At 43.2% G+C, this 14,424-nt stretch overlaps 1 protein-coding gene across 1 annotated transcript; it reads right to left on the bottom strand.

The window, feature by feature from the left end:
* Positions 1-1,708: 1,708 nt before the first annotated feature.
* LOC115386054 (apolipoprotein L2-like) lies at positions 1,709-4,632 on the bottom strand. Its single transcript, XM_030088254.1, has 3 exons — positions 4,130-4,632; positions 3,390-3,509; positions 1,709-2,660 (listed from the first exon to the last, which is right to left on the bottom strand). The coding sequence occupies exons 1-3, from the start codon at positions 4,630-4,632 to the stop codon at positions 1,709-1,711; spliced, it is 1,575 nt and encodes a 524-aa protein (XP_029944114.1).
* Between the last annotated feature and the right edge of the window lie 9,792 nt (positions 4,633-14,424).

The raw sequence follows: 14,424 nt of genomic DNA, 5'->3' as shown, positions 1-14,424 counted from the left end.
GCAGGTTAGACCAGTCGGTTTCCAGCTGAGTCCAGTGTTCATACAGCAGAAGGATAGGCCAGGACGTCATGGAATCACTGAGGAGGAGGGGTCTTCAGGCAAGCTTTTTTAATATGTGGCTTTACTCACTAATAAGCATATTTCACTTGAGAATGGAATCACGTAGATGACCAACATGTGTTCAGATCACACAGAACATGGATGGATATTTTCTCTCCTTTTATCTTGGAATGGATACCATCACCACTGTAGCTGCCATCAGAGACATCTGGCATGTTTTTGTATGTTTTTTTGGATGCATGTTTTGGCATAATTTATTTTAAAAGGCATACATACACAATAAATAATCATCACAGTAAATTCATGGAGGTATAGTCCATTTATTTGCTAAAAAGATCTTGTGAAACAAGAGAGGAACTTATTGTTTTTGTTCCATATATCTGTATTGTTGCTCCTGGGACCAGATTAATTGGCGCACACATTAAGAACCACATGAGGTACACTGTAGGTGTAAAGTCTACAAGAGATGGATCACAACAAGTTTACTAAAGACAAAAAGAGTCTTTTCCTCAAAGAAAAAGCCATGTGAAGTAACCTTTATTCCCCTTGAGCTAATAAGACCAATGAGGTATGAGTCTTTTCTTTGTTTGTCTATGTCCAGGTTTATTATATGAATGTATGTGACTGGAGAAGCCAGTTGAGCCTGTAGTTCATTGTATGGTGAACATGTGGTTTATTATTTATTCCATGCATGTTTTACAGTATTAATGTAAGTTTAGCATTTTCTTTTTCAGTTCTGATGGCATTGTTTAAAACTATTAAAGAAAAGTAGCTTGTTCAAGCATGTAGAAGACTGGTCCAGCAGTAAATGTCCTTTTCAAAACCAAAAGCTTTTTTGACACTTGATTTAAACTTGAAGGACGTAACAACCATGTTTCCAGAATGTTCCAGGTCAGCAGTGTGGCTCACATCTTTAAAGTCACCTTTAGTGTGGACAGGGCCAGAACCGTAAAACGGGTTAATATCTGACTGTCTGAATTAAAGAAATAATAATATATGCATTGTTTAATTGCGAGGGGGAGTAGCCAAATGATTCCAATTGAAATGCATTAAGTTAGACAGACTGAAAGCAGACAGAGTGAAATTGATGACTTTTCTCTGTTCCCTCTTTGGTTTTGTATTTTGTATTCAAATGACAATTTTTAAAGAAGCAACCAAGAAATGCTGCCATCGTGTGGTGAAACATGAGGACTGAGAGACCAGACCAGGAAACTCAGTTTCCTGATTCAATTCAGCTTTATTTATATACCACCAGATACAACAATCATTCGAAACCACTTTTACAGACAGAAACATTTAATAAAGAAGCAAAATGTAATTGTAAAGTACACTTCAATCCATATTCATGCAGAGATGTCTAAAGGTGCTGATGTACAAAGGGATTATAATCACACACACACACACACACACACACACACACACACACACACACACACACACACACACACACACACACAAAACTAATCAATAGACAGCAAAGAAACTTAAAGGTCTTGAAATAATCATTTAGCGAGCTGCATCAAACAGATGTAATGAGAACATTTACAAATCAGATTTTAAATCTTGTAGATATTGCTGTGTTACATTTGATCTTGTGGTTTTTCTTCCTCTTCAGACTTCTCTTCCTCTTTGGTTTCTTTCTGTTCCTTCATCTCAGTCTCGGGTAAAATGGCATCTCCAGGACGGCCTTCTTCTCCTCCAGTGTTGGCAAACCTTGGACCAGAGAGTCGAACATCTTCTGCCATGAATCCATCACTGAGCTCCACAGCACCGCTCTGGCTCGGATGAATTTTGAGACTTGAGTCTCACTGCCTTTGGCCAGATTCATGCTGTTTGTGCAGATCATGAAGACGTCCATACCCAGGAAGAGAGCGTTGAGTGTGATGAAACCAGCTCGGGCTGCTTTGGTTACAGCAACAGTGGTTTTAGCTGCTGCCTGACCGATATCAGGGATATCTGAGGCCACTTTGGAAATGGCACCAAGAGCTTTCCCCCCCTCAGCCAACACTCTACCAGCACCTGTTGCAGCCTGCTCACTTTTTGAAAGCTTTATAGCAGAGATGGCATCAACCATCGAATCAATGCCCATCCCAACAGCAGTGGTCCTACCGAGAACCTCAAACACTCCCATACCCACTTCTCCTATGTTGACTCTCAGTCTGGAGTCTGTTTGATATTTTGCTTCATCCACACAATCCTGGAGAATCTGTACATCCTCCATGAAGCTCTGGAAGGTGTTTTTGGCTTTCTTCTGTTGAGCGTTGTTCACTCCGATTTCAGCGGCAGTGGTGACCATGCTGTTGACGCCGCTGGTGACTCCCAGTCCGACTCCCGCCAGAGTCAGAGACAGGGACACTCCGGCGGTGAAGGGTATCAACGCCAAGCCAACGATAGACAGAACGCCACCGACCGCCCCCACTGAACTACCGGCCACAGTGGAAATCCTCGCTCCCTTGTTCATCCTGTCCAGCTGAACAGCGGTTTCCTCCAGATCATTCAGGAACGTCAGCATTCTAGGCTGTTGGAGCGTAAACTCAGTGACAAAGTGTTCAGCTGATTCCTGCTTGAACAAGAACCCCATCCGGAAGTGTGGATCGTTCCTGAGAGGAGAAAAGAGAGAACACAGAAACACTGAATAGACTCAGGACACGTTTACGTTTCAACATTTCAGGGAAAAAACATTGTTTGTGCTTTTTTTGCTTGAGAAAGGTTTCACATTTACATGGCAACATTTTGAAAACATCCAGTTCCACCTTGGGAGCCATTTTTAAAAATTTGCTTCATGTCAGCTCCTCTTGGAAGAGCAAATCTGTTGGACACATAACAGCAGCCAGACCTCCATTCTGCTGCTTCCATGCTGGACAGGACACATTTAGAAGAAAAAAAAGTTGCTTCATGCATTATTTCTACTCCTGATCAATATTATCTGGTTTCATAGATCAACAGATTTATATATCATCTGAGTAACAAAGGAAGTTCATGGAGTGTTTCTGTGGTGGAGGGGTGTGGTTAAGCTCAGCTGTAGGGGTGTGTGAAGCTGGCTCAGGGAAGCACTGGAGAGAGGTTAGGAGGAACACCTGCCATGATTCTTCACTGATTAACTCTCTTCCAGTCATTCACAATAGTGACTGGGGCTTAATAGGAGGCTCTCCAGTGAAGGAGAGGAGGAGTCTACTGGACTTTACTGTCTGGAGGGAGGCCTGATAAACCAATTAAAGGTTGAAACTCTGATGAACCGTCTGTGTCTGGAGAACTCACAATCAGAAAGAGAGACTTTACAGTTTCCTAATGATTTGCTGAATGCTGAAGGCATAAAGGAAGAAAGTCACCTGATCTCAGCCAGCTGGTTAATGTGATCGAGCATCCTCTGGATGTCTTCTTCAGGTAAACCAGCACTCAGGTCGACCACCGTCTCTCCAACTGTTTCCAGGTCAAAGTCACTGAAGTCACTGAAGCAGCTGAGAGGAACAAAGTCAACTTTGAGTTGAAAAGTAAAGCAAAGTAAAGAAAGTGTGAAAATTAAGGATACTTGATTTAAAGCAACACTAAGGAACTTTCAGTTTTCGTTGATTTTGGCGGCGCCAGTGGACAAAAGCGGTAGTGTTTTGCCTGAATGAATACTACAGTTCCCATGAAGACTAGCGCGTGTCGTGGTAAAAAGCTGCTCCCGGTGGGCATGCTGTCGGACTGAACTCGCCTACATTTGTTTCCAGTGGCTGTGTGAAGGACGGATAACAAGGAGGTAATGAATCTAATGGTGGCTAAACAATGTTATATCATGATGTGAGGCACGCCGTAAAGCAGTCCGCACATTTGGATTTTTTTAGTGTGCAGGGTTCCTACCACCCTCCTCACAGCTGCTTAGTCCAAGTGAAAGCAATACTGACGCCCTCAAGCCATGACAGAGGGGTAATTCAGATAGTTGTAAGTCGATGTATCATCATAAAAGATATTAAAATGTTTTATTGAGGTTGAAAAGTCCCTTAGTGTCGCTTTAAGGCTTCAGTAAAATTTACTTTTATGTGGGTATCAATATCTTGGTTTTGTATACGGATCTATGATCGATTACCTTTTCCCAAACATCTCACAGATGCTGGTGGTCTGGATGTATTTTTCCAGCTGGTGCGCCAGAACCTCCACATTCTCAAGTCTCGGGAGGAAAAATGGATCCATGTCCATCTTGAACTCCAGCACCAGAGGACAGACTACTTTTGCAGCCAAGACCATGACCTGAACGTAATACAGTGTGATGTCTCTGGGCAGATGAAGCAGCTGATTCTCTGTGAAGACCTCCAGCGAGGTGGAAGCTAGTTTCTCCACAGCCTCCAGGAAGGAGCTGATCTCCTTTAGACCCTGCAGGGTGTTCTTCAGCAGCTCGGTCAACTCACTCTCCAGCTCTTCACGCTGTCTGTCTATAGAGGAACTCTTGAATGTCTTCTTCATGTACTGCAGGAAGGCTTTTCCTTTCTTCTCAGTGTTGGTGAAGTTTGGTTCTAGTTTCTCAGCCCTGTTTTTGATGTCCCTCAGCATCCCCACCTCAGACTTCCTGGCCAACGTCCACTTAGAGGACATCTCGGAGAATGTCCTCACTGTGTGGATGTAGATGAGGGTCTCTTTGGTGTACCCCAACAGCGCCACCAGCAGGTCTGCACTGAAACAGAAAACAAGTTTGAGAACATGTTACCTGTCAGTTAAGGAGAGATACAAAATGCAGCTTCTTCAATGTAAACTTTGGCAATGTTGAGGTCAAAATGTAAAATCTGCTTCCTGGCTTACGCTGAAATCATTCGGGGCGTTTTCTTGAGCCTTGGTGAGTCTGGAGGAGCTCAGTGGTTCATCTGCGATAAACAGGGGTATATTTGCCACGATGGTGTTCTGCTTATTCTGATTCACTAACATTGCTGCCAATCTCATGTTGGTGACTCTCGGTGTAGTCTATTGGCTCAGGGAAATCTTTTTTTTTTCCCTTGTCCTGTTCGGCAGCTGGGGCGTGCAATATTGCATGATTGAAGCCTTTTACTGTCCGAATGGATTTTAATGTCAGCAGCAGGAAGAGATTGAGGGGGGGAATAGCACAACATATATACAAATTCACAATACAAAATAATCTTGTCGACATACCGCATATAACAGAGAACAATCCTAAACCACAATTTCAACAGCACCAAAACAGAGCCGACAGCTAACAGAGAGACCGACAAAACCAAAATCGATAGCCAACACAACAACCGACAGAACCAGAACCGGTGTTTATTTATTTATTTACAAGGCCACAACAAGACCGGCCCACACAGGCGGCTACCTACCCCAGGCCAGTACCCCCCCACCCCCACTCCCACGCGCTCCGGCCACGAACCCCGAGATCCAGGGCATTACAGCCCTCCTCACGTTAATTGCATAAAATAATGTATATGTAACCCTAACCGCAGGTCGCTTCTGGCTACCGTTGCATCTGACTCTGCGTTGTGTTTTGGAAGTGTGATCATGCGGATGTAGTGCTGAAGGAGCTGGACACACTGTGGCGTTGAATCGTGGCTCTGACTGTTTATTTCCACTTTCGATTCCTTACAGCAACAGAACAGAGACTGCAGCTTACCAACACACATGGATTGCATAGCAATGGCAAGATAACTATCAGAAATTACAGAGACCAGCTCACAACATCCTTACCTTACAGCAACAGAATAGAGACTGAAGGAAAATAGCGTTTTCGCGAGTTCTAGCTGCTGCGACACTACAGTGGCCTCTATGGACCAACAGTCCTAATCACTCAACTCCAAAACAATACAGACAAACCAAAAAAAAAAGACATTGCACCACCATCTAGTGACCACAATAGGCAACTCTCCTACATATATATTAACATATTAATTCACAGAATAAATGTCATTAATTTCATGTTGTTTAATACAATTAAAGGTGCCTTAAGGAGTTTGCACATTTTATGCGAAACAGCGCCCCCTGCAGGCCTTGGGCGTAATGCAGCTTAGTGAAAAACTCGTCCCTGTGGCTTGCGTGCACGGAAGAGGGGAACTCCTTCCTCGCTCGTTTAGCAGCGCTCAAGTAAAATTAAAGTTTCTTTTACCTGGTGGAGTCTGTGCTGGAGTTGTGGCAGTGCTAGAAGTCGGTCTTTTCTTACCTTCTGGAAGCTCCTGCTCAGTTGTTGCTCACTAAACATCTGGTGGAGTAATGCCGGACAAAATGAAACCTTACCAGCCAGAGCGCGCATTACGTCATCCCTTTCAAAGTCTCCCCCAAAAAATTGTGGTGCCGGACCGGCACTGCAACTTTCACGTGACAATTTAGCGCTGTTAGAGGTACTTGTAATGAATATGTCAGGGCACATTGTACACATCATTAAAAATGTGTAACATATTTATGGTGGAAAATAAGTATTTTTAAGGTTGTAAAACTTCTTAATGCACCTTTAAAAGTAAAAAAATAAATCATATAAAACAGCTGCAGATCTGCTGACACACTGAATCAAACCCGCCTCTGACAGAAAATTATTGCATCTGAGATTATTCATGAAGAGAGTAAGCAAAAGGCTAATCAAACATGTCTAAAAGACTGTTAAATTTTCTTTAATTTTATAAAAAGAAGGAAGGGGTACGCGACAATGACTCAAAACGAGTCTGAATAACACCAGCAAGTGACACCTAGCCGAGACAGGGAGGAGGAGGAGAATCCTGACATGGCCGTGATGTGGGCTGTCTTGAACTGTTATATATGGTAAGAACACTGTCTGTTATTAGGCCGCCGTGCCAGATTTTAAATGGTAACAGAAGATTTGTGTGATCCATTGTAAGCTCTGTTCAGCTCCTGCTGCACTTCTCAGTCAGCTGTTAGCTTAGCTGTTAGCCACCGACGAACGAGCTGGCTTTGAACGATTCCTTCATGCTCCAAAATCAGTCGACAGGACGCATCTCAACTTCTGAGAAGGTGGAAAGAAGATTTAAACGCTGAGCATCTCGGACAGAACGGGAAAGTTGTCATTGACGGATAGTTCAGTTCTGAGAGGAAGTGTCTGAGCGCCGTAGCGGTGGCTTGGAGAGAATGAGGGAAACATTGTTCTGGTAGGTTTAATTTCTGGGTGTAGCGTGGCTGTTTACTGTTCTGCTTGTTGTTTTATCTTCATCTTGTTGTTCAGGGATCACTGTGTTTCTGTCAGGACTGAGGGAGCTGTAACTGACAGTCACAAAAAAACCCAAACAAAAATTGGTCTGATGCCAAATTGCCGCCCCCTGCCCTGTAACAATAATAATAATAGTAAGTAATTGTCAGAACATTTATATCATGGTTGCTATTTGAAATTTAGGTTTGTAAGTCCCACAACATGGTGCGTGGGCATTTGCATGTTGTTTTCAGCACTGTTTTTTTGTTGTTGTTTTTTTTCAGCACTGTGTTTTGTATGTGTTCTGGGACCTGTATCTGTCTTGACATTCCCACACTGTCATGTGCACCATGCGTTCCGGTACCTTATGATTTACAAATTAAGCACTGCTTAAAGGTGCATTAAGGAGTTTGCACATTTAATGCTAAACAACGGCCCCTGCAGGCCTTGGGCGTAACTGCAGCTTAGTGAAATGCTTGTGTCTGTGGCTTGTGCCACTCTCAATCCACTTTCAAATTCTCCCAGTGCCGGACTAGCACTGCAACTTTCAAGTGGCAATTTAGTGCTGTTAGCGGTACTTGCAATGAATATGTCAGGGCACATTCTACACATTATTGAATATTTGTAAAATATTTGTGGTGGAAAATAAGCATTTTTAAAGTTGAAAAACTCCGTAATGCACCTTTAAAGAGCGATGAAGGTCCTCTATTCCCTCAGCTTTGGTCCTTTCAGACATTCTCTCCTTGTCCTATTGTTCATAACGGCTCCCTTCTCACTGGGCGCCGTGTTCATTCAGAGAGTGGACTGAGAGAGGCGTTAAATCAAGATGGCTTCATGTTCTTCTATTTTGAAAATAAAAAAATGATTGACTGCAAAAACCTTCCAATAAAGAGACTTTTTCTCACCTACTTATGTCTCTGATACCCCTTTCCCACTGGCCACAAAACCCATTTAAACCCGTTAAGTCATGGCAGTGGGAAAGGGTTTGACCCAGGTTTTCGACCCGGGTCGTTGACTCTGCAATCGACCCGGTAATTTGCCGAGTGAATTTGTAGCGGCTTTTAGTGGGAGGGACATATCCAGGAACTTACATGATGACGTCAACACAGTGCGGCTACGTTAGCGTGCTAGTTGTTGTTTCTGGACACAGCGTGAGATATCCTTCGTCAACATGACCCAGCATTGGCAAGATAGCGAGACCAGAGAGCTTCCCCTGATCCATGGGAAAGAGGAGATTGGTCTACAGGTAACAGGGACTGTTTTCCACTGCATTGTTTACTTTTGTTTTGCTTCGTCGCGCTGATGATGTCATTAATGTGAGACACCATCAGCACGGGAAAATGCAGCGACTCGGCTCGCCAGCAGGAGGTGAGACGCGGGTCTGCTGGCAGTGGGAAAGGCATCTCAAAAGGCGATAGTTAGCGGGTCGCAGACACGGGTTGACCCACTAGTTGTAGTGGGAAAGCGGTACTAGTCAGCTCTTGTGTCCAAATTATTCCGTTCTGTAACACTATAGGTTGACTGTATTCAGACAATTCACCAAACAAAACCTCACTTTAGAGGGAGGGTGTGATGAAAAGGCAGAGAGGTGATGAAAGTGAGACAGAGAGAGTTTTTGTGTCAGTTTAGAAAATTATTTCAAATCTAAAATTAATTCAGACAAACTATGGAACGTGATTATAATCAAATGTATGTTTTGTATTTGTTAAGAGAGACAGGCAAAAGTGTAAGTGTAGAGGCAAGAAGACAGCAAAGAGAAAGAGGACAGAAGAGCTGTGACAGAGGAACAAAGTGGTTTGTGAAACAGAAAAGAAGCCACGGAAAAGGAAGCTGACAGAAAGAAGATGAGACGAGGACTGAGGAAAGACATTTGTCCAACTGAACTTCATTCAGTCAGCTGCAAGAACAACACATAAACAGATGAACGTAAGCTCTGCCTTCTTAAGTATAAGTTCAGCAGTTCCAACCATATTGACCCCAAAACATTCATCTCCACTAATAATAAAAATAAGCGGAGAGCTCAATTACACACGGGGCACTTACTCTGATGACTGTCAGAACATTTAAAGGGGACATACTGTATTATGCTTTTTTCAGTCACATCATATAGGTCTCAGAAGCCCAAAAACATAGTATTTAAGTTTGTTTGCCCCAATTCCATCCTTTGTTTAGAGTTTCAGCGTCTAAAAAGTGGCTCTGACGAGCCCTCCTCAGAACAGGCTGTTTCTGAGCCTGCTTCCCAGTCTGGCCACGCCCACCCTCACACACACAGACACGCACACACACACACACACACACACACACACACACACACACACACACACACACACACACACACACACACACACACACACAGTGGGGGCACAGTCAGGTGGAGGAGTTAAACCTCTTATTTCACAATAAGTGGACCCAACTAAAACTCGACCGTTTCAGCTTCATTTTCAGCAGGCATTTTCACAAAACGTGGTGTAGCAAGACAGGGAGGAAACAGACAGATTTCACATTTGAACGTCATAATGAGGCTACGGTTACACATACTACTATAAGAAACTCTTCACAAAGTGAAAAAGGCATAACATGTCCTCTTTAAATTGTACAGAACAGAAGAGGGAACATAGTTTGTCATAATGTTCTTAGAATCTACCGCACGCATTTGATAATTCAGCTTATTCATGTTTTTTTGTTTGTTTGTTTGTTTTGCTACTTTTGACTCCAGAGTAGAGCAGGAGAATGAAGTTGGAGTCTGTGACAAACACAAGCTGATTTTTAAAATCACCAAAAAAGTTAAATCATTATTTTTTTCCCCAGATTGGATAGTTTAGACCACATTAAAAACATTTTCAACTTTGATTAGGAAAAGTTTTATTGTACATCCGCTCTGTTCGCTCTGACGGAGTCCTTGGAAATATAGTTAATCCAGGAGTGATACAGTTATTGAGGATTAATCAATAAGTTTCTACACTGCTGAGTTTAGGAGCTCTACCTTGTCCGTTTCACTGTCATATAGCGAATATGTTTCACTGACATATATACGTGTCTCCAGCACTGACAGCTGAGAGGGATTTTTTTTCTTTTAAAGCAGAAGCACCAACACCTTGGTGAAATGGAGTTGTTCAGCCAGTCAGGGAGGTTTATTCCGAGGGTGTGGACAGGTCGGCTCAGAGCTGATTGGCTCCACACATCACAGGATTTACGATCGAAAATATTAAACATGTTCATTATCTACGATCTGCCATTCCGACGCCTCCTGGGTGGCTAAGACTGGAAACAATCTCTCTGAACACACCGAACACCACAGGAAGTTCGGACCCAAACTCATTGGCATACTTCCAACAACTGGACCTTTGCTGGCTTTGATCTGGAGGAGAAGATCGGGGCAAAATTCAACCTGATTATCCTGTAGTGTGTACCGGCCTTGAAACACACACACCATGAACACACTGAAGTCACTTCTGCTTGAAACACTTTCTTCCATTTCAATTAAACTGGTCTTTATTGTTTCTATTTTGTAACTTCTTCAGGGGGATAGTTAGTGGTCGACCTCAGTGTTTCTAAGACTCTGACTATGCCCCTGAGTAGTATTGATAGAATTAGGTGTCTTTTGTCAAAATTTGTAAAGATTCACCCATTAAATTCATATATGTAGTTGAGAATAACAGCAATATATGTCATGTTGGTCATTTTCTATTTCATCCAAGAAAAAAGTTGAATTTTAAAAGTAAAACCGAAGTTAGACTTCGAAGTTGAATAAATATTAAAGTGTTACCTGTTGGCAGACATGGTCAGTCTTGAGCTCTTAGTTTATTTTCTTTTTCAAGAGGGAAGAAATCAAAGTGGAGGTTCCTGAGTGAATTTCTCTCTTCTTGATGTGCAGAGATGAAATGAATCCTCTGATTCTGACTGCAAGGATATTTATATGATATCTTGCTTTCGTTTTTCTGTTTGGACACGGTTCCCTCCCATGTCAGCAAATATTAACAATTGTAAATGAGCAAAGAGGAAAAAATGCAGGGGTCAGATATAATCACACATAAGGTTTAAACTTTAACAGCTGTCATGTGCGGGTGCCAGTTAGAAATAAGCAGCAGTATTAGTCATCAATGCTGTTCCACTAATTGTGATTTATCATCTTATGGAAGCTGTTAAACTTTAAACTTTATGGAGTGACACATGATATTAAAGAAGTGCATTTCAGTCAGAGGAGTTCTGGTCATAAACTTAATCACTTTAAGTTAATAAACGTATCAAATATTAAGGTTGAAGGTTAAAGCTCGGGTAGACGATGTTGTCCAAAAGCACTTTTTGTCATACTGAGTGAAATGCTCCTTGCCCCCTGGGAGAAGTCAATACATTATGTATGTGTAAAAAGGTGCGGAAAAAATCTGACAACTGTAGCAGCCAAAGGACAGTAAAAACTCCGACCAATCGTAAGGCGCGGACCGCTCTTAAGAAACCAATCAAATCCCTTCGCCGTTCTCCCAGCCCCCTGCGCGTACATTTCAATGGTGTACACTGGCCCTGGTTCAGCTAGTGCGCGCGTTGCCAAGGCGCTCTCGGGGCTCTCGGCTCGCGTGAAAAATAGAACGAAGCGGAGCGGGCACGCTGTGCTCCTATGCGCGTTGTGTGTGGGCAGTCAGATTACAAGCGATCACAAACTCCGTGTGCGTGGCGCTTCCGCGTCTAGAGCGTTCGCTCCTAACAGGAGCTCCTCCAATGGAGTGGGAGCTGGGCGGAGCCTTAGGGAGATGCTACATTCGTGCTACATGCTAGTTATCCAAGATCGCCATCCCTAGTTTTAAAACAAACACATAGTTTCAGTTAAAGTAGAGTCCTTTGAATGTAAGATCTTGCTTCACAGAAGGTTCTTCCGAGAGGGCGTCTTCCCAAATGGACCACATTAATGTGGTCGCCAGGGAAATTTGAAATTTCCTCATTTTGATGTTCCAGATACATGCTTTCCAGATGGACGCCTCCACTGCTGTAACATACAGGTCATGACAAATTCTGGTCAAAATATTGTTACCTCCGCCAGGAGGTTATGTAATCACGTCCGTCTGTTGGTTTGTTGGTTGGTTGGTTGGTCTGTTAGCAACATTACAGAAAAAGTAATGGACGGATTGCAATGAAACTTTGTGGAAAGGTGGGTCTTGCCTAGCTTAGAATCCATTAAATTTTGGTGATGATCCGGATCACTGTCTGGATCCAGGAATTTTTTAAAGGATTCTTTGTCATTGAGAGATAGGGTAGTCTTTGACATGGGTGGGCAGGCCCGCCGACAGGGGGGACAAACGCCTGGTTCACACAGGATGCGCCGCGTGTGGAAGCGGAAGCGCCAAGCACCCAGTTTCAGATTGGTGCCCCTTTTAACCTATCTGACGGTTCATACAGGAGGCCCGGGCAACCGCCGTGCACATAGCGGCTTGCGCCGTGGACCGCGGCCGCTCTGCTCCTCTCTATTTTCTCCGCGAGCCGCGCACCGTGCACCGCCAGTTGTAAAGCTGGACAGAGCAGATCGCACCACACAGGAAGTCGGGAATGGAAAATACGAGCGAATCCGGTCAATTTTCAAATTAAAATGAAGTAAAATAACATAAATTATGTTGCTTTTCGGTTTTCCTTTTCAGATAAACACACACACACACACACACACACACACACACACACACACAGGGAAAGAGGGCGAGAGAGAGAGGCACCGCACGCCGCAGCGCTCCGCTCCGATCACACCTCGATCACAATGTTGTTTTATTATATATGGTGTTCTTATGGTTGTTGGTGACTGATTTCAGCTGGCGGAGGTCTGCGCTCTCTGAGTGCCAAATTCTAGTTTCATGTTGTATTACTGCAGAAACCATAATAATAAAACTAAGCACTTTATTTTATTTATTTATTTTTTTTCCACTTCACTCATGGCTCAGTTGCTTTGTTCCGCCTCACAGCTGCACCTGAACAGACACAGGCGAGTGAACCTTAGTTGCGCATTTATTTAACATGCAGCTCTGATGCATTTAACTCAAACTATTCAAGTCTATCTGGGATTTTTCTCTGTTTTGGAGTGGCGCCTGGGGCGGAATGGGGCATTCTTTGTCTTCTGAGGAGTGTTTGTCCTTTGTGGGAGTTTATCCCTTGTGAAGGTTTACAGCAGAGCAGGATATTGTTTAGTTTTCTGTAAGATAAGGTTTTATGGGGTGTTTTCCAGAACATAATAATCTGTATTTATTAGGGGAATTTAAGGGAATTCTCTCCATGTGTTCAGGAGCCTGACCTGCTTCATGCCCATGTTAGATTCTTTCTCAATCAAATATTTACATTTCATTTATGACATGCAATGAAATTTCCCCAGCGTCCACATTAATGTGGGCTAAAATGCACTTCTTTAGTGTGCCATTGCATAGGGCTTAAACTCTCTCATATGCAGCTGCCACTTAGAAATAAGCAGCAGGATTAATCAAATTAATTAATGTATTAATCTTATTAATGAATACTGAACACACATTAAACAGTTTTCCACCTGCTTTCCTGGAAGGGGAAACCCGAAACGTTAAACCTTATCAGTTGACACATTAAAGAAGTGCATGTCGGTCAGACAAGCTCTGATCATAAACTTAGTCACTTTAAAGCTTTACTGCTTGTTGACAATCATCAGGAAGTGCTTTTACAATTTACTGCTCAGGACTGTAAATTGTACAACCAGCAGCAACTCAAACTGTAAACGAGCAGCGCCCTGAAATATGACCTCAATGACTGCTGATGGGTGGATTTCATTGCTTCAATCAGGAGGATCCGGAGACTGAAGACTTCTTTTTGTGGTCTTTACTGTGTGCAGATCTGGAAGCTTTTCATGCAATGAAAGTAGCTCAGATGGTAGAGTTCTCTCCAAACAGTAGATGTTCCATCTGTTCTCCAAACAGATGGTAGAGCTGGTAGAGCGGGTTGTCTCATAACTGGAAGGTTGGTGGTTCGATCCCTGCTCCCGCAGGTGTAAAACTGTTGTGTCCTTGGGCAAGACACTTCACCCACCTTGCCTAAGTATGAAAGTAGTGTGAGAGTGAATGGTTGGTGGTGGTCAGAGAGGCTGATGGTGCAGCCTTGCTTCTGTCAGTCTACCCGAGTGTAGCTGTGGCTGCAATAGTAGCTTACCACCACCCAGTATGGAGAGAATATTATTATTAATACAACAGCTCAGCTCACTTTCTCCCTGTCCCAGCTTTTATATTACGTTATGCTCTGCAAGGAGTCTAATCACATGA

Source organism: Salarias fasciatus, chromosome 3 (genome assembly GCF_902148845.1).
Source record: "Salarias fasciatus chromosome 3, fSalaFa1.1, whole genome shotgun sequence".
Classification (NCBI taxonomy): domain Eukaryota; kingdom Metazoa; phylum Chordata; class Actinopteri; order Blenniiformes; family Blenniidae; genus Salarias; species Salarias fasciatus.
Note: the sequence above shows the minus strand (reverse complement) of the source record. Positions and strands in the feature narration are given on the sequence as shown.